General features: G+C 44.8%; 1 protein-coding gene across 2 annotated transcripts in view; it reads left to right on the forward strand.

The window, feature by feature from the left end:
- The window catches only part of AHRR (aryl hydrocarbon receptor repressor), a 1,406,519-nt gene that overhangs the window by 1,371,538 nt on the left and 13,459 nt on the right, over positions 1–21,522 (forward strand). For both annotated transcript variants that reach the window (XM_069620459.1, XM_069620460.1), the window contains exon 10: positions 9,569–9,710. In XM_069620459.1, coding sequence (XP_069476560.1) covers positions 9,569–9,710 — 142 coding nt within the window. The remainder of the gene's footprint in view (positions 1–9,568; positions 9,711–21,522) is intronic.

The raw sequence follows: 21,522 nt of genomic DNA on the forward strand, positions 1-21,522 counted from the left end.
AGTTTAAAGAGAGAATTCTCCCTAACATCCCCTCACAACGATGAGGGAGGGCTACGCGCCCTATAACGATTTGTCAAATGCCTACATTTGCTTACAGTAGCTGGCCCTGTGTCTCGAATTTTTATGCCCTTGGTATAGTGTGATTTTCTTTTGACTCCTTGTAACCATGTATGCTAGGCATTTAAGCATGTATGCTTAAATCTCTTAATGCAAGCATTTTACCTTGCTATTAGGGTCCTAATTTCCCGCAGAGCTGCATATTTCTTGCTTTACTCATCAAGCACTTGAACAACTTCTCTGTTAGATTAGTATTCACATGCTTTTGTCTTTTAAGTCCAATTTCAATATTTATTATAATTTAACTTTTTTAACTAGAGTTTTGTTTTTCCTTTAATACTGTTTTTGTTTACACATGTCTGCTTGCATTATCCTCATGTAATCTTTTAAGCATCCTAGTAGATATTCAAATTGGTGTGGTCGTGATTGGATTCTTAACGTTCTCTTTAGTATTTTAAACACATTGTAAATGTTATGTATCCAATAAAAGTGCCCCATCAATCACCTATTATCACTAGGAAGCCCTTTTTAACCAAGCTATGTTACATGAAGTTCAGAGTAGGGTGGGCTGATCCTGGCATGCACCTATATCACTGGCTGGCGATGCTTAAACCAAACATGGGCACACCCCTTCACGAAGCAATGGTCTCACCTCCCACTTTGATGGATAATATATTTTACTTTCCTAGTGCAACGTTTTTCAAAGTAGTTAAGGATAAGTGTTTTCTATTTTTGAATCAAGAATGCAAGGGAATTGCCAAATATTAAATGATTGAAATGTGTAGTGGAATGTGAAGCATAGATGTCGGGGTACAGATATAATAGGTCATGCAATGGCTTGTTGTGCCATGATAGTTTACAGATGGTATTAAGAGAATTGGTTCGAAATCAGTACATCTAACATTAGAAACACTAACGTGGCATTAAAGCACTTGGAAGTGGGAAGGGTTGTGACAGCAGTGAACGACTTTTCCACCAAATTATGGGCCCGATGTGAGGCAGAGGGTGTACAACAGGGGAAAGGGAAGATAACACATTTCATCCCTCTTCAGGATATAAGATTGGATTGTGTCCTCCCACGTATTCCTCATCTTGTCTTGTGATAATTCGTTTCGCCAGCTTCACTGCATCGGAAACATTTTTTCGGCAGAGGGCGCTGTGCTCGAGGTCGTGGCGTCGAATGTCCCTCGGCGGGCTCCGTACCGTGTCGACGTCACCGCTGGTATAAATGGCTCGAGCCGCGCCCGTTGGCTTCAGTTCCCTTTTTCCGATTGCTTCGCAACTCGTGAACGGCGCGCTTCAGGATTTTCTATCGCAAAAATGTCTTCTTCTTCGACCGCTTCGACTCCCAAGACGGGGTTTAAGAAGTGTAGCGATTGTGGATCGAAGATGTCCATCACCGATCCCCATCAAATCTGTTTATGGTGTTTGGGCTCAGACCACCGAACAGGCGACTGTGGTTCTTGTCAATTGATGAATGAAAAGGCCCTCTGTGAGAGGAAAAGTACGTTGGCGGTGGGGCGGGAGGCGTCGAAGGGCTCTTCGAAAGCCTTGTCAAAAAAATATAAACAATCATCCGACTCTAATGAATCGGAACGCTGTAAAAGGCACTCAAAAAGATCCCGATCTCGTAGCAGGTCGAGATGATATTCTTCGTCTTCCTCAAAAAAGCACAAGAGGAGACATAGATCTCCGTCATCATCATCCGATTCATCAACTGAATTGGTTCGATGCCCGACTACATCAGATTCCCCATCTAAATGGGAGAGCTTTAGGAAGAAAATGTTGCAGGTCTTCGAGAACGCGGTCTCGACCCCCTTGAAGAAACTCCAGAAAAGTCAGACCCCGGTTGCTCCTTTGGACGACGCAGGGAAGTCGGGAACTACAACGGCCAAACCGGGTTGTACCCACAAGTCTCGAGTCGACAAATCGTTGAGACCCTCGAGGATCGAGTATCTCACCGATCCCTCATAAAAAATTAAAATTATCGAAGTCGGGTGCAACTTTATCGACGACTACAACGTTGAAGCCTACTTCATCTTCGACGCCTCTGTCGAAGGCTTCCTCGAGTGTCTCGAAGATTCCTTCGACTCCTTCGAAGGCCACCTCGAAGAAAACTCCGATTCCATCGACAATTTATGAGGAGGAAGAAAGAAGGTTTACACCTTTACCAAGATCTGACTTTTTTAAGTCCATGTCCTCCATTTTTGAGCAATCTTGTTCAGATAAAGAGGAAATCACTCCTTATGGAGAAAAAATATGGAACGAGACAAGTTCCAGAGGAACTGGTAGATCCTCAGACTAAAATGAGAGACCTGTCTGAAACTCTACATTCTGCCAGTGGTGTGGACACATCACCTGAATTTGAGTTTGCTGCACCTGATCCTGCAGATCATGCAGACTCAGGGTACAGGAATCTGATGAGTAGGGTGATTGAGTATATGGGTTGGGGAAGAGCTTCCCCTACGTTTTGAACAGGATGACATGACGGATATTATAGTCAAAGCCCCTCGGAAAGATCCAATTCTTCCCTTTCATAGGGCATTACAAAGAACAGTGGAGAGAAACTGGGAGAAACCAGATAGCATTGCTGCAATAGACAACAATCTACCAAAAAAGTACAGAACTTCGTCTTCTGACCCAGAATACCTGAGTAAAGCTTGGTTATTCAGGCAGCTAATACATCCAGGCAGCCAGCATACCCAACCATACCTCCAGACAGGGAGGATACAAAGGTTGATGCCTGGGCTCGTAAGGTTTTTATTTCGGGTAGCATGGCCTTAAAATCTACCAATGATGGCTCGAGGTTGTTTGGTAGTAAGGCTGATGAGAGCCTAGAAAAACTACAGACCTCCAAAGCGGCAGCAAAGTCCCTTAGTGCCTCTATGCGACAGCACCAGAGACCCTATTCGGGCACATCTTCCTGGAGGGGTCGTCCTTTTCGATACTACTCCTCTGTTAGTAGAGGAAGAGGACAGGCCTTTCAAAGGGGCAGAAGAAATTTCACTCGTGGTGGATGAGGAAAGACGACAAAGCCATCTTCAGGAACGGCATCTATGCCCTCAGCCGCTCCTGCAGCCGTCTCCAAATCTCCCTGAGGTCTTATCTTACAAAACACCAGTGGGAGGCAGGATCTCTCAGCATCTGAAAGAATGGCGGGGCATTACTTCAGATGCTTGGGCACTGGAAACAGTAGCTCAGGGTTACTGCCTTCCCTTCCTAAAAAGACCTCACGATCATCCACCCAGAGCCAGCTCGACCAAGATTCCAGACCCGCTCCTTTGGCAGGAAGTTATAACCCTGCTAGAGAAAGGTGCAATAGAACATGTATCTGTAGCGGAGAGGAACAAAGGCTGGTACTCCCCCAACTTTCTCATCCCCAGAAAGGACGGAGGATTGAGACCCATCTTGGACTTGAGAAAATTAAACAAATTCCTCAGGAAGGACAAGTTCAAGATGGTAACCCTTTCTCAGATCCTTCAGGCTCTCCAGCTTCAAGACTATCTGGTATCATTGGACCTTCAGGATGCTTATTTTCATGTGCTGATCCATCCCAAGCACAGAAAATACCTGAGGTTCACAGTTGGCGGTTCGCACTATCAGTTTCGAGTTCTGCCATTCGGGCTAACCTCCGCTCCAAGGGTTTTCACCTAGTTGATGGCAGTTGTGGCATCAAGTCTCAGGAGAGGAGGGATTCATGTATACCCCTACCTGGACGACTGGCTAATCAGAGCACGTTCCCCAGAACAAGCTCAAGAACACCTGTCGATCACCTGCCACTTCCTCCACAACCTGGGCTTCTCCCTCAATTTCAAGAAGTCCCACATGATACCATCCCAAAAACTCCAGTTTATCAGAGCAGTTTGGACACTTCCTTGGGCAAAGCCTCGCCACCCGAGGTGAGAGCTCTCCACATCCAGCAGATGGTAACAAAATTCCAAAAAGCCCAGCACCTACCGGCCTTCGATTTCTTGAGGTTGCTCGGCCTCATGGCATCCTCCATTTTTCTGGTGCCAGAGGCCAGATTGAGAATGAGATCCCTCCAATGGGCCCTCAGAACTCAGTGGACCCAGTTCTCGGGAAATATGTCAGATCTTCTGCAAGTCCCGAGCGCAGTGGCTCAGGGTCTATCATGGTGGGCGGAGTTAACAGTAGTGACGGACACCTCACTCACGGGGTGGGGAGCACACACCAACGATCTGACAATCAGCGGACGTTGGTCTCCATCTGAGTCCAAACTACACATCAACCTTTTGGAGCTGAGGGCAATCAGGCTAGCTTTGTAGGCCTTCCTGCCCTCCGTACAGGGAAAGAATGTCCTGATAATGACAGACAATACAGTGGCCATGTACTACCTCAACAAAAGAGGAGGCGTAGGATCACTACCTCTGTGCAGAGAGGCAATGCAGCTCTGGTTCTGGGCAATATGAGAAGGAATCGCTCTATCGGCAGTTCACCTAGCCGGAGAGCAGAACACAGCGCCAGACGCTCTGAGCAGGTAGAGCACAGTCTACCACGAGTGGGAGTTAGCTCAGGAAGTCCTTCTGGAGATCTTCGCCCTTTGGGGAACCCCCCAGGTGGATCTGTTCGCAACCCCGGTGAACCGAAAGTGCGATCAGTACTGCTCAAGGGAATTTCCTCCGAGAGGAGATCTGGGAGGCGCGTTCGTAGTAGATTGGGATTTTCCCCTGCTGTACACGTTTCCTCCAGTCCCCATGATTCCTCAAGTAATCAGGAGATTGAGAAAGTTCAGGAAAACCATGATTCTAATTGCCCCGGATTGGGCCAGGAGAACGTGGTACCCGGACCTTCTGGACATGTCCATCTGCCCTCCAGTACGTCTTCCACAAAGAGAGGATCTTCTCTCGCAAGAGGAAGGTCGGGTTCTCCATCCAGAGGTCAACATGCTCAACCTTCATGCATGGTTTCTGAGAGGTTGAGATACAAGGATTGGGACCTTACGGATGACGTAATGGAGATTTTGCTTTCGGCCAGGAGGCCAGCAACAAAATCTTTGTACCGGTGTTGTTGGAATAAATTCAGTAACTGGTGCAAAGATAGAGATGTGGACCCTTTTCAATGTGGCACACCACTGGTGCTTTCTTTCCTGTTACATCTAGCCAATCTGGGGCTCCCGATCGGAACAATCAAAGGATACCTGGCTGCGCTTTTCATTTTTAAGCGCACCTCAGAAGAGGTTTCTTATTTTAAAATACCATTAATAATACAATTCCTGAAAGGACTTACAAATATATATCCACCAATACCATTCCATGTTCCAACTTGGGATTTGAATTTAGTTCTTAAATTCTTGACATGTATACCATTTGAGCCTCTGCACTCATGCCCATTGAGGCTTCTGACACTAAAAACTGTCCTTCTAGTGGCATTAACATCAGCCCGTAGGGTTAGTGAACTAAAGGCTCTCTCATGTACACCTCCATATACCACTTTTTATAAGGACAAAGTAATTCTGAAAGTTAACCCATCTTTCTTACCGAATGTAGTTTCCGACTTCCATTTGTTGCAGAAAATTGTTTTACCAACATTTTATCCTCCTCCTCATTTGGGAAAAGAAGAGGAGAGATTACATAGGCTGGACCCTAAAAGGGCTCTCAGCTTTTACATTTCAAGAATGACAAAATTACACCAAGACGACCAACTTTTTGTGGGATACACAGGTCGTAAATTGGGTTTAGCGGTGACCAAACAAACCATATCCCGCTGGATTATTCTAGCTATATTGGAATGCTACAGACTAGTGGGGAAAGAACCTCCGGATGAGCTACGTGCTCACTCCACAAGGGGAATGGCCACTTCTGCGGCTTTGAAGAGGGGTGTCCCGGCAAAAGATATTTTCTCAGCTGCAACATGGGCATCAATACATACTTTTACCAAACATTACTGTTTGGATACCTCATCCTCAAATGAGAGTTTATTTGCCAGAGCAGTACTTCACTCTGTACATGAAAACAAAAACTAGTACTCCCGCCTCCAGATTGATTACTGCTATGGGAGTCTATCACAAGATGAGGAATATGTGGGAGGACACAATCCATTCGAAGAACAAGTTACTCACCAACTGTAACGTTCTTTCTACTGGATGTTCCTCCCACATATTCCTCATCGACCCTCCCAACCTACCCTGCAGTATAGTTTATACTTTCTTGCAATTTCCTCTCACGATGAGCCTATCAGTCACAGCATACGCCTAGATGTTCCACGAGCATTTCCTCGAAAAAACAGAACTGAAGCCAACAGGCGCGGCTCGAGACATTTATACCAGCGGTGACGTGGACACGGTACGGAGCCCGTCGAGGGATATTCGATGCCACGACCTCGAGCACAGCACCCTCTGCCGAAAACTTTTTTCTGATGCAGCGAAGCTGGTGAAACGAATTATCACAAGACAAGATGAGGAATACGTGGGAGGAACATCCTGTCGAAAGAACGTTACAGTTGGTAAGTAACTTGTTCTTCTATTATGATCATGAAGACTACTGTTTTCAAGAATTTAAGCTGCGCCATTACTGCCCAGTAAAGACCACTGTCTCGGGGATTATAGCTAATAGTACCAGGCACATTGTCTGGTGTACCAATAGGGGTGTTTATCACATGATAAACAGTGTGAGCCAGAATTTTATGTAAAAGAAAATTATTAAAAAGATGGCCACCATGGAAAAAGTTCCTTGTCCATTTTAATCACCAGTGATCAGAAGAGCACAGTGAGACAGTAGTGTTTTTCCTGTGGCAAAGACGGGAAAGTGTGCAGTGTCAGGCGATACAGGGGTGCTATGAGACTGGCTCAGAGGGCAAGAAAGGGTCAGTGGGAGAAACAGCGCAATGCACTGATTAGAGGGCTCGAATTGAATGCCAGTACTAGTGGGCGAGGCCCACATTCTGAGCCCTATGAATGCTGCTGCCCCAGGTAATAAATAGGACTTGTAGATCGAGGTCGGGGTCTTAGTCGTGGGATAATTTACTGCTGCCAAGTTAATGGCCAATGCAAAGCCAGGCTATACGTTGAGAAAGGGTTCTTATCCCAAGCGCTCATGTCCCACTGCCTATAAAGCTATCAGCACATCGAGTTATACAAATAAAAAAGACAGTGAATGATTTAGGCTGCTGCTTATGTCTGAATTTTTGGAATGAGGTATATATTAGAATTTATAGACTGCTTTCTGAGCATTCTGACTGGCTGAGAGGTACTCTATAATTGAATCCATATGCTAATTAGGCAATATTTACCTGAGTGGCGAGCCATATCAGCTGATGAAAGCCCGCCAGCCCAAGGTAATGGCCTGAATGGAGCCAATGCCATTACAAAGGGCAGTGGCACCATTACCAACAGGTATGGCTCAACCCGCAATTATCACCTGGCACAATGCATTGGTTGCATATTGTTCTTTTTTGGGGTCTGTGGGGGTCCCATGTGCAGGTGAGGCGTCCACCTTAAAAATCCTGCAATTTAAAATTGTCACTGTAAAAATAATATGAAGGGGGCTGTGGGAAAAGTAAATGTTCCCTTTATCTGGTGGCAGGGAATGAGATGCAGAGACGTGGATGGGAGCCGAGGTGCCATGGAACCCAAAATGTCAGAAAGGTTAATTTGTCTTCTTATTTAGTTATGTTTTGGGAGGGAACAGGGAGATTTGTGCTGCGGTTCAAATAAAACAGTAGAAAGCAGCAGAAACACCAGAAAGGAGTGCAGCACAGCACCCATACTTCTCCGAACCAAGGCTTTCGACTATAAATAATGCGTGCTTTCCAAGCAGCCTTATAGACTGCCGCGTTCAGAGTGGGCGGCAATGCTGTATACTGAATTTTTGAAAAGCCAGAACCTTTATGTAAGTGGCACTGTTGCAAGTCTGATTTAGAGGAATCTCATAGCAAGCGCATACAAAGACTAATAGGACAAAATATTAAAGAGCACATCTCTTGAAAAAGCAATCCTCTCTTTAAATGGTCAACAGAGAAGAGATGATTTGATATTGAGCAGTTCAATCATGGATTTTCCTTCTGTTGGCAATACCTAGGATATGAGCTTGGCACTAGCAATTGAATGTATACTTTTAATACACATTCATACATAAAAATGTAAGAACATATCAGCAAAGGTAACTTTGACCAGTCTGAATCCTTTTTTCAAGTATAAGTAGAAGGACTTTTTTAAAACTGTGATCAGGTTATGAACAGGCTATGGGATAATGCCCCCATCACACTACAAAAATTGGGCTCGGCCTATCTGGCTTGTGGAGTTTGATGACTTGCAGCCTCAATTTAGGCAGTGCTGGTGACCTTCCAGGGTAGTGTGTGCGGCATGCTCGTTAAGTAACTGGCACGATTGCCATTCTGCACAAAGCCACTGATGAGTTGATCCATAATTAGTTCCATAAGAAATTATCACTGTCGCTGATGTGCAAGAAAAAATCAGCAACTCTTGTCCTCTACCACTTGCAGACACACTAGTCCCTATGTTAGCTCCAATGCCATTTGAATGACACAGCCAATGTCCTAACTTGGGGTGCGGGGGGCTCACTAGCACACCAATCGCCAGGCAGAGCTGTTTTGGAAAGAGAACACATAAGAGGCAAACATACCCATCCAGTTTAGAAGAAAAAGATGCCATGCCTTATTCCGTCATACGCCAGTGCGGACAGTGGCAATATGGTTAGGCTGAACACAAGATCCAACTTTTAATGATTCATGAATGCAAGTTCTGCAGCCTATTTAAGTTGAATATAATTCCTTACAAACTATAGACTAATGTGGGGTGAGAAGACTGTTCTGCAAAAATATTGTAGCCATCTTAAGGATGAGTAGACTGGAGAGACATTAAAATGATTCTACTGTATCTTAAGAATAACAAGGGTGCAGTAGTACGGCAGTGCATGGAAAATGTGTAATGTTAGACCACCTATGTGTCGTAGCTATGTTTGGCAGAAAATGTTGAATCTACCTCGGAGATTCATTTGGAGGCGAGTCTATAGAAGGCGGCTACTGAGCGGAAAGAGAACAGCAGGTTGGTTGTAAAATGTTCTGGTGAAGGGAGTGTTTAACAAGACCAGCAACAATTTAATTCTTATTTGAAGAAACAAGTGTTACTAAAAGGAATTTAAAAAAAACAAGATCTCATTCATAAAGAAGTTGTCGCTAGTAACTCTTGACGAGACACTTTTAGATTTATAACACGGTTACCAGGATTAACTTTAGCGAACTCATGGGAAAGGAAAATAAATTCATGACTAAGCCAGGGTAACTTCGAGTAGGACAGAGGTACTTCTTTGTAGACCAGAATCTCTCTCAGGAGTAACACAGATTTGCTTCTGGTAACCTCTTGGTAACTTCTTTGTGATCAAACCTTAAGAATGGATTACAAAAGTACTTTAATGTTGCAGTTCATAGAAAATTGGTTCATGTACAGAAATGCATCCATGAGACTTATAAGCAAAATGAAAAAGTGATGATGCAAATTGTTGCCACTTTAACATGTTTTCTTTCATTCGAATAGTGATGAACAGCGGAGAAAATGGAGTGTCTTTGTTCAAAGTGCGAACAAATGATGACCAGTGGGTCTGGGTGGAAGCCAACACGCAACATTTGTACAGAAACGGATGCTCGGAATTCCACATTGTCCCCCAGAAAGCTCACAGGTACATTCACTAAACTGTCCAGTACTCAGGATCTGTAGAAAATGATCGTCCATGTTATGAAAAGGTAGTCAGTGGATCTTCACAATTTTGAAGTAAAAAAAGCTACGAGGACATTGCAACAAGTCAATCGTCACATTTAAACAACACAAAAGAGTTCACAAGAATTCTGCACCTGAAAAGAAAAATCCAGAATTAAAGCAAAACATTTTTGTGAATCAAAACATACAATATATTTTCATTTTTGTATTGACATTTTATTGAGTAAAAACAGAGTAAACCAGAAAGTTATATTTTCTTGTCCGCGCCTCTATGGGTTGAGGGAACAGTGTGGTGTAATTTGTTAAGCGGTGGATAGATGGTACCAACATTTACCAACCAGAAAAAGAAACATCCCAGTAAAAATGTTCCCATCTAAACAAAAGTTCCATTTATGATATGGTACCCATTGTCATCTCACACGATTCTCCAATTGGCATTCAATACCGCTCACTGCACATCCCAAAACCTTAGAATGGACTACTGTACTGATGTTAAGTGCTGCTGATTTATGCCGTCAAGTAGATCCAACGATTTGTTACAGTAACATCAATGTGTCGAAGGCCACAAATGTCATCTTTTATTCTGGCTGAGCACGACATGTATATTTTTTAACCATAACTGCCATACAATTTCTCCTAACTGTATGTATAATAATGGGCTCAAGGCGAACGGAGAATAGCACAGGGGCAATGCGCTGGTCTTGGAAGCAAGATCACGCACAGCAATAGAGGTTCAAATCCCGGATCCATGCTTAGAAACCATACTCAGGTATGATATTAGGCGCGTTATAAAAAAACAAGAATTAAAAAAAGGCCTTCACAAAAGATGTAAATGTGTACTTTTCTGAAAAAAGGACAGGTGGTTGTCACAGCAGAAGGAGTAATAGACAACATAACTCCAGTTCTTTGGATCAAGGGCCTTTTTCATATAGCAACAGAAACTAAGGGATTATGTTTACTTGAGATCATGAAGTAGGAATTTAACAAAACAAACAACTCCAGCTAATGTACAGGAACATTGCCCAAAATAAATCCCTTCTCTCCTTAAGTATTACCTTTCTGGTGAAAAAAAATCACTGAAAGTCTTTGGCATTTAAATGTCCCCCCTTCTTTATTGGCTGTTGATGTTGGGTGCTTGGATTTCGTTGAAGTTGTCAGGCAAAGCCTGCTCCACCACCCATTGTGCTTTGACATGTCTGAACCTACGCCATGATTTAGGCTCTTTAAGATTGTTTCCAAGATTGTGTTGGACCCTAAGGTTGTCAGACTTAACCCCTTCCAATTCACTTGAGAACCTTCCTTGGTACTGCTCCTCCTCCAGGTGCTGAGGTCTGAAAAAACCTGTTAGCTTTTTTCACCTCCTCCTTCCAACCTCTTCACTCTTCCTCCTCTCGGCTCTTCAACTCCTCTCTCCTCATCCTGCTTCTCTTTCTCCTCTATTTTACGACATGCTCTGCTCCTCCTTGCTCGTCTTTCCTACCCTGGATCTTGTTCCTTCCTCCTTATTGCTATGTCACCAACTTGAATTCTGCTCCACTGTTTTTCATGTCATCTCCTCTTCCTTTTCCCTACTCATCTTAGCCACTTTATCCTGTGCTCACCCCTCTATCTCTGATGTTCTCCCTTTGAATTGTATTGTATTGTACTGTTTATTTATATAGCGCCCACACACAGGACAGTGTTTCAAAGCACTCAAGGAGGGTGGGAACAAGGGGAAAAACAACAGTCGCTCAGAGCCCTTGTAATTCGGGGACAATAATAGGGTGCACAGGCAGAGTAAGTGCGTAAAATACATTTACGGTTGAGACACAGCAAATAGGCCTGACAGTGATTCTGCAGTTTTACAAGTGCAATTAAGAGAAGACAGGGGGGAACAGACAGACTATCTTCAGGCATGTGCATTTGGATTGTGCAAGTGCATTTGGATCGTGCAAGTGCATAGAGGGTAACAGGGAAGGGGCGGTCCAAGTGCACCCAGTCATTGTAGACTTGGGTAAGTGCAGATAGAGCAACTCTCTCGGGTTATTTCAAAGTGCCTTGAAGGTGGGTGGGTGTAGGGCCCTGAGGCAATTCCGAGAGAGGACTGAAAGGGTGCCCGGGACCTGTGAGACTCTGAGGTACACCAGGAGGCCAGTTAGCAAGCTGGAAGGAAGAGGAGGGAGAGATAGAGAGAGCATAGAGCTAGGGTTTAGCAGGGTAGAGGGAGAGCAAAGGAAGAGGTGAAGAGGAAGGTCTTGAAGAGTTTACAGAACTTAAAAAGGTCAGCCTCAAGACAGAGTGGGCAGGGAGGCTATTCCAGAGGGAGGCACCTGCTGAGGATAAGGATCTCCCACCAAATCTCTGCTTTGAGAACCGGCTCACTCGCAGAAGGTTGCAGGTAGATTAGCAGAGGGCTCGTGAAGGACAGTTTTTATTGAATCAGATTTCTCCCTTAACAAATAGAAACATAAAAAAATCAAGAACATCATACTTTAAACTAGTCAATTTAGAACCATCACCCATTACATAATATTTTTTTTTAAAGCAAACAAACCCACCCCCAGCAATCACAGCAATCACAGCACCACCCCTTCTGCCCTGCCCTTATAGCTGTGTCAAAGCAACTAAGCCAACGTTAATTAGGTTCCCTGATTTCTTGCGTGGCGCAGCAAGGCCAATCTCACAGTTACACAGTTTGAAGATGAAATCCGTGTCAGAACAGTTCATAATAAAAAACAGAGCCGCCTCACAATCCCAAAATGTTGTTTGTGATAGAGAAGGGCCTTAGCAGACCTTTTGCAGGACCAAATACCACTTACAAATCAGCAAAAAGTGGAACAAGTCCTTGAGCGCAGCCAGACCGCAAAGACAGCGTTTCAATGTATCTCCCTTTTCCCAGTTGCAATAAGCCTTTAGGGGGAGGACATTTAAACGAATCATCAGAATAAGTCTTCGACAGTCAGGTGATTAAATTTTAGCAACACCTCCCCCACCTTCTGTGCTACTTCTCAATGAGGAAAGCACACTGCATGAACCCAGCGCGCAAGCTGCTCTCCAGTCCTCCTCCTGGTCCTCACAAAGTGCTCTCCTTGGAAAAACAGGGTATCAAACTTGTATGATTCAGTGCACCCGCTGCCTCAACCCCAAAGTTACTCAATATTTTTTAGCCTTCGTAAAACCACCTATACTCGGAGCAGGTGGTGGGGGGGATCTGGCTAGTTCCTCTAAAATGTGTCGCGTGTTCGGGTTCTTGGGTACTGCCTGAAAAATCTTCAGAAAAAAGGAGCAAACATGATCATGGCCTGTGTCGCATTTTTGGGCACTCCAAACGAAGAGTACTGTTTGGCGTGCCCAATGGAAGACCAGTTAACTTCTTTAAAATCCCATTCTGAATGGCCTCCAACTTATCACACTTCAGGTACCCCCAGAGTTCACTCCCATACACTACAGCAATACCCACCTTGCTTTTGTATACCTCAGGATACGCCCCCCGGACCTGTGATAAAATCTTATCAAGCTTCCCAACCTTACCCAGGCTTTTTCCTTGACCATTTCCCTTTCCCACTTCTTTCAAACACTACATCCAGACAGCAGAAAGAATCCACCACTTCGATTTTCTCCCCGTTTAAAAACCAGGAATAATTGATTTTATTTTTACCTTTACCAGAAACCACAATTTTACTTTTGCTCATATTCAGGTTTAACTTATGAATTCTAAAATATTTGGCGGCGTAATCGAGGCTACACTGCAGCCCTCCAGTGGTCTGATCAATTATCAGCATACAATAAGGTTGCAAAGGGCATCTTCCCAACAAACGGAGGGCAGACATTTGACCCCAGCAGTGTAGGGTTAAAATCTGCTAGAAATAAAATGAACAAAAGTGGTTCCAAGGAACAACCCCGTTTTACTCCTCAGTTTGTAGTGAATGCCTCACATTACTACCCCTGACAACTGCCACAGTGTTCTTGTAACTCTTTAAAATCAGGTAGAGAAGTTCAGGTGGAACCTTCATGTCCAATAGTTTCTGCCACATGGCCTCCCTGTTCACTGAGTCAAATGCTTTTTCTAATTCCAGGAAGGCCACATATAGCTTACCCACCCTCCCCCATCCCCTGAACATACAGTATATCTTGATTAAAACATTTAATATAAGACAATGATCCATGGTTGAAAAACAACTCCTAAACCCTGCGTGTACAGAATGCAGCATATGAGTAGAGGTCAGCCACCCTTTCACTCTGGCTTTCAGACATTTATTAAAAATGTTGCTTGATATGTCTGACAGTTTGATAGAGTTTATGGCATGACAGAAAAGAGCACCATGATATTAGTGAGATCAAAATGTAGAAAACAAAGTTATCGTGTTCTCAACCATTCATAAATGTATAGTTGCCATGATTACAGATGTCCAGATTGTTGACAACATATCACATACGCAGGGGTTCACGCCTGACAGTTACCACAGTCAACAGATTGGCAGCATGCCATTATGGAAGATTTTCGGCCAGCAGGGTCGCATGCCAATAAGTGGATTCTGAGGCCAGGAGAGTGGGACTCCAAGTGAGTTGGGCTATGAATGATTGGGGATTCAACCTAATCCTTGGTTGGTATATAAGAAGTTCTAGCACTGATTAGATGCACCCATTTAAAGCTCTTTTTTATCCTCAAGACCACAACTAATTTATTCCTAGACTGCTATACCCTCCACAGTATAAAACTGCCTCTGAAGTAAAGTTACTCTCCACTCCAGTGGTGTGGGGAGAGGGTGAGTGACTTTGAAAATGTACACTCTGTCATTTTGATAACAAGATTAGTAGAGAAGAACTTGCTTGAAGAATCCCTCTCAATCTGAAACAAGCAAAGGAGACCCATTAGGTTTTGGCTGCCATAGATTAACGTCTAAAATGCCACCAGAGTGGTCCCCCACCTTCCCTGCAATTGGTTCCACTTCATATCAGATCAATTTCTTTTCATACGTTCACCACCCCAATGCAAGCAAATAAGATGAATTGTCAGCAGATCTATGTGTAGTCAGTGCAATTCACCCATAGTGCAGGTGTACAACCGATAGCGTGCATAGGATGTTGAATGCTTAGAAATCCTGTAAGGCATAAAAAACAAAAACAACATTTTGTATCCCATTAGGAAAAAAGTCACCTCAGAACTAATTTACGATATTTGCATGGCTAAAACACCCACTGCCCGACGGGTGTGTTTCCAGTGGTGGCTCTACTTTGAAGGATGGTTTGGTGGAAGCAGAGAACAATGTAACTGTAGATTGTTGGGGCCCTCAACCTTGAACTCCATTGACCTCTACCTGTGGCTATCATTATCCACACATTTGGCCACCTTGATCCCCCAAATGTGGCCTACTGCCAATTTAGGCCATAGTTGACCTAGAAATATGTCAATTTGTGTGCTTTTGCCATGGTCCACTTTGAATTACAAGTGTGGTCGTCTTTGCCCTTCAACTAGATGACACTACAACTTCTATCTGGGCCATCATTTAGCTTCCACTTGCCATTGTGACTCAACTTTAATATACAACTGTAATTTTATTTCCACTACACATTTTGTCCTTGTTATCCCCCATCTTTCACCACATCTGTTTCCCATTGTGGCTACCTTTAAAGTAAACTGCAGCCATCCTTTGCTTCCAACTAGGTCAAACTTTATCCCCCCACCCATTGCCATCTTTAATTTCCAATAGCAATTAATTCTACATCCGTGATCACCTTTACCCTCCAACTAGCAGCTTTATCCTCCATATGCAGATATATTTAACCTTCACCTGTAGTAATGTTTACCTGGGCCTATATTTAACTTCCAATTGCTGCAATCATTTCCCACTCTTTCTGACCAACTTAAATCCTCACCCTTGGCTCCCCGCTTTTATCCCCAAATAAAGATACATTTACCGTCCATATGTGGAATCCACATCTACAGTAACCAGTGACCACCTGGAGAAAAGCTACTGCAGTCTGAAACATGTATTAGCTTAAGTTTGTATGTATGGATCGATATTTGTATATAATATAGGTGTGTTTGGACCCAGATGCTGGAGTTATGCATGCCTGTATGAGCTGTCAATCCTTCATGCCCTCGCAGGTCCCATCCTTGGCATGGGCTTGCTGTGTGGTCATCCGGTGCCACGCAATGTTGGGGGCCCTACAGGCACCAGCTGCCCCTGAACAGCTACTTCTGCTGGCCTCGAGCGGAATGTTTGAGGGCATGACTTCCTTCGCCAACACCCTGTGAGGCCCTGCTGACTCGCCATCAGCCTCCTGCAAGGCTCCAAGTGTACATTTAAATGCCCTTCTAAGTAACAAAGAAATACGATACTGACAAGGGAGTTAAAGAGTACCACCAATTAAGTGTGACAATGACAGCAACGATAATGGTACAATTTGCATCTGAAAGCTTCACACAGCACAAGGTAACCACCCAAATGTAGGCAAGTACTAGGACGAGGAAGAGGGAGCTAGGGGTAATGAAGATTACAGGTAACTAAGACAGGCATTACCTCAATGTCCCGCTACCTCATCGCAGTACTTTTGTATGAGGCAAAGTGTCTCATACACAAGTACTGGAACGAGGAAGAATGGGGCTACAAGTAATGAAGATTACCAATAAGTAACCATGGCATTCAACACAAGCAGTGCCACCACAACATTGATCTGACTGTGCTTCGGTCCCCTTCCCCTCCCCCTGAAATTTTGGGCTATGTTGACTCGACCTGGCTGACCTACAAAGCCGCTGCCGGACAGAACAGGACACCGATGTTAAATGGTGCCTGTATTTCGCCGTTAACAAAAGGCCCAGCAATTACTAACGTAAAGCATTTCACTGTTAGTTTTTAGGCAGGTGAAATCGTGATTTGGGTTTAGTACTTGCATGCCAGCGGAGTGATTGGAAGGGTAGAAAGGGGACAGGAGACCACTCATTCTCACAGCAGTCCATAAGTGGGTGCTTTCAGACTTAAAGGAGAGAGTTCACTGCTTGTAACAGTGTCCGGTAATAATATCCGTATATATATGGTCACCGGGAAAAGGTTGTGGCGACATTATATAGGTGACCATATATATAGGGACAGGGGTAGGCAGGGATTTCGGGGGTGTCCCCCGCTCCCCCTGAAAAATAAAAAAAACGGTTTGGGGTTGCAGAGGTGTCCCCCGCATGTTCCATGTAAAAATGTCTCCACAAAAAAACGGCAATTTTTCTGCAATTCTTTTGCATGGCGATATTTTTGAGGGGACATTATTACATGGAATCCTTGTAACATTGAAGCTGCACTAAAATAGTCTCATTAGAATGTGTAAAGAAGCTACATCACAAAGGTGTGTGTCTCCCTTTAACTTGTAATATAACTTCCCATGATGTCCTCCACTATAAATTGATACAACTTCATGTGCAGTCACTCTATGGGATGTCCCTTACTATGAAAATTTAAGCGGGTGCATGCACTCCTTTCCCACCTGGGATCCCCATAAATCGTAGTGGCCCCAAAACACTGCTCTCAAATAAGATCTTTCATCACAAAATGTTTCCATGGGCCTCATTATAAGGCTGGCGCTCCCGGAATGAAGGGGACCGGTACAGCACCGGCCCCCTTCATTCCGGGAGCGCCGATTACAAGCTTCCCATCGCGGGACCCAGATCGCAGGCCTGGTGAAGCCAGGTGTGATTTTCGGGTACCGAGAGGGGAAGAGGGAAGCAATAACGGGCCAGATGTAATCTGCCCGTTATTACCTCCCTCCCCATTCCCATTGAGCCCTGTGGGGGCTCAAATGGGAATTGGGATGGGTTCCTGCAAGGAGGAATTACCGGGTCCTCCTATGTCGGAGTAACCCGGTAAGTCCCCATTGCAGGAACCCGGTAATGGAGCCCGGAACGAAGGCAGCCATGGACATTCTCGTAATGAGGCCCCATGTGTCGAATGGCAGGCAGTCAGTGAACTCTTAACCATACTGATATCTCTGCGGCTTCTGGTTGCCCAAGGTAATTAGACAAATGGTCCAACTCTTCAAAGATTTCTAGAAGAAACACAAGCTGCCACTTTTGTGAGGATGAGGCGAGAGGGAAAGGAAGAGTGGAGTAAAAAAAGAGACATTGAAGTAAGGACTGAATGGAAGAAAAAAAAGAACGAGAGGGAAGGAAAGAAGAAATAGATGCAGAAGGAAAAGAGAATGAAAGAAAGTAAAGAAAGGGAGAGAAAAGGAAAGAGGGAACGAGAAAATGAAAAACCATGAGGGAAAGATGGAAGTAGAGCAAGAGACAGAAGGAAAGAGAGCAAAGGATAGGGTGAGAAGAAATGAAAGAAGGCTAGAAAGAAATAATCGAGAGAGGAGGAAGGAAAGAGGAAGGGAGGAGGATGGGAAGAGCAACACAGAAAGAGGGAGAGAGAAGAAAGAGAATGCAAGAGGGAGAGAAGTAAAGAGGGGAAGGAATAAAAAGGAAAAGAGGAACAAAAGAAAGGTCGGGAAAGAAAATGAAGGAAAGAAGGATAGAGAAGGAAAGAGGGAGAAGGAAAGATGGTATAAGGAAAGGAAGAAGAAGGAAATTAAAAGAAATAAGGATAGAAAGAGAAGGAAGGAAAGAGAAAGAGACATGAAAAGAAAGCTAGAGGGGGAGAGAGAGACGGTGAAGAAAAGAGAGACAGGGAAGGAAAGAAAGAGCGAGGGAGGACAATTAGATAAAGAAAGAAGAAAAGAGAAAAGGAAAGCGCAAACAAACGTGTATATTTTAAGACAAGCCTATAGTGCTCTCAAGTTTCCCCATGCCATATGTGGGAAGTAATCTAGGCCTATTTTTTTCCTCCTTTGAATTGTGGAACTTACAGGGGGATTTTCCATTTTAAATTCAGAAAAACTGCATGTAGCAGAATTCCAGGAGAAACAGGAGTTTGTGAGTTTCTTACCATAGCAGGGGTAGACTTGGGAGCTCTGTGTATGTGTCAGTCAGTGCCCATGTGAGTGCATTTATGTGTCTTGTGTTTGAGTGCATATGTACCTTGGGAGGTTAACACTTGAGCATTTCAAGATATATATTCGGAAAGACACATTCTAATGTCTACAAACCACATGTTTTAACTCAGAAGTAAGCTCCTCGCAGTAGCTGAGAAATTTCCAATAAGGATAACTCAAAAACAAAGAGGTGATGGCTGGAAGGTTTAGAATGAATCTTATCCACTTGCATTGCTAAGGGCAACCCTCCAGACCATCATTCTTCACCTGCCAAGCCATTACAGAAGGGGAAAGACCATATGCAAATCAGGCTTGGTCCCACCCCAAAAGGGGCAGTCCAGCCCGAACTGCTAGGTAACCTCCCTTCTGCACGAGACCACAAGCATCCCCAAACATGTTTTGCCGTTGTTGGGCCTCATCAGTGAGGAGTAGCTTGGGTCTCTTGACCCAGCAGGCATGGGACCCAAGTCTGGGCATACCCGTCCCACTCGGGGTGACAAAGCAAAAACAAAGAGGTGATGGCTGGAAGGTTTAGAATGAATCTTAACCACTGGCATTGCTCTGGGCAACCCTCCAGACCATCGTTTGCCTGCCAAGCCATTACAGAAGGGGAAGGACCATATGCAAATCAGGCTTGGTCCCACCCCAAAAGGGGCAGTCCAGCCCGAACTGCTAGGTAACATCCCTTCTGCACAAGACCACAAGCATCCCCACACATGTTTCAGCGTTGCTGGGCCTCATCAGTGAGGAGTAGCTTGGGTCTCTAGGCGCAGCAGGCACCGGACCCACATCAGGGCATACCCGTCCCACTCGGGGTGACAAAGCAAAAACAAAGAGGTGATGGCTGGAAAGTTTAGAATTAATCTTAACCACTGGCATTGCTCTGGGCAACGCTCTAGATCATCGTTTTTCACCTGCCAAGCCATTACAGAAGGGGAAAGACCATAAGCTAATCAGGCTTGGTCCCACCCGAAAAGGGGAAGTCGAGCCTGAACTGCTAGGTAACATCCCTTCTGCACGAGACCACAAGCATCCGCAAACATGTTTCAGCATTGTTGAGCCTCATCAGTGAGGAGTAGCTTTGGTCTCTAGGCCCAGCAGGCACGGGACCCACATCTGGGCATACCTGTCCCACTCAGGGTGACAAAGCAAAAACAAAGAGGTGATGGCTGGAAGGCTTAGAATGAATCTTAACCACTGGCATTGCTCTGGGAAACCCCCCAGACCATCGTTCTTCGCCTACCAAGCCATTACAGAAGGGGAAAGACCATATGCAAATCAGGCTTGCTACCTCCCCGAAAGGGGCAGTCCAGCCCAAACTGCTAGGTAACATCCCTTCTACACGAGACCACAAGCATCCCCAAACCTGTTTTGGCATTGTTGGGCCTCATTAGTGAGGAGTACCTTGGGTCTCTAGGGCCAGCAGGCACGGGACCCACGTCTGGGCATACCCGTCCCACTGTCACACTCGGGGTGACAAAGCAAACACAAAGAGGTGATGGCTGGAAGGTTTAGAATTAATCTTAACCACTGGCAAAGCTCTGGGCAACCCTCCAGACCATCGTTCTTCGCCTGCCAAGCCATTACAGAAGGAGAAAGACCATATGCAAATCAGGCTTGGTCCCACCCCAAAAGGGGCAGTCACACAAGGGTGCCACAACTTGCTGAGGAGTGCAGAGTGACCATGGCCCACGGCGGGTGCCCAGAAACCAACACGTATGCTGCTGAATTCCACTGCACAGAAACTAAAGTAAGGTCTGGCTGCATTTTCACCCTGCAGCTGTGGATATTCATTCCTGCTTAATTGTTTCAACACGCTGCCCTAAAATCCTGCTCTGACAAATCTATAAGAGGGCAGGCCCCAAATCTGAGAGCCTATAATCGTGCACCAACAGACCAGAACCATGTCAGATGAGGAAGGTTCTCAGTAGCTTGTTAGCACAGGCTCCCCCCTCCCTACTCTGCCCCGCATGAAAGGGATGACAAAGGCCATGAGTCCCTGCAACTACAGGTGGTACCGCCTTTTGATATCACGGATACTTGCAGTCTGGCACCCATGGAACAGATGGCTCCAGGAACTACAATTACACATTGATGCAACAGGGGTGAGGGAGGAACGCCGCCTTAGAGGAATCTCAGTGTGTGACATTGTCTTTGAACTGCCAGAGAATAAAACCACCACATTTCAGGGCATCATTGATTTGCTGAACAATTATTACATATCTTCCATACTCCCACACAGGACAAAGACGAAACGTTAGATCATTTAGTGATGAGACTCCTTAAAAGGGTGAAATATTGTGACTTTGAACACTACGCAATGGAAGAGGCACTAAAATCACAAACAATTGCCGGCTATGAATCTGCCGAATTTCGTAAAAAGTTATTGCAGAGAACAAGATCGCTAGAAGAAATATTACAACTGGCCAGAGCTGACATGGCGCTGTCCATGCAAGCTGAATCCCTAGGTAACATCAAAATCATGCACATCGTCCACAGCACCTCTATGCCAGATCCAAGTCACTAAGAGGGAACAGAGCAAAGACTAGAAGAAATGCTACAAGTTTGGTTATCCTTTTCCCCATATTGGCCCATCCCCTGCAGTCAGTGACAACTGTGATAAATGCGGAGGAGAGAATCATTTTCAGTCTGTGTGCAAGAACGTGAAATATTTCCAAAGGATCAACAACCACAATGACCAAAGTAGAAGGAGAGACAGCCCTCACTCGAGGCAGTGAAGATCTCCTGTGAGCAGACGGTCAACCAGCAGGAGGTTATCCGCACCCTCCCCAATCAATCCGGGCATCTGCGTTAATGGAAAACATCCTCGA

This window comes from Ambystoma mexicanum, chromosome 5q (assembly GCF_040938575.1).
Source record: "Ambystoma mexicanum isolate Mex_15411 chromosome 5q, UKY_AmexF1_1, whole genome shotgun sequence".
Taxonomy (NCBI): domain Eukaryota; kingdom Metazoa; phylum Chordata; class Amphibia; order Caudata; family Ambystomatidae; genus Ambystoma; species Ambystoma mexicanum.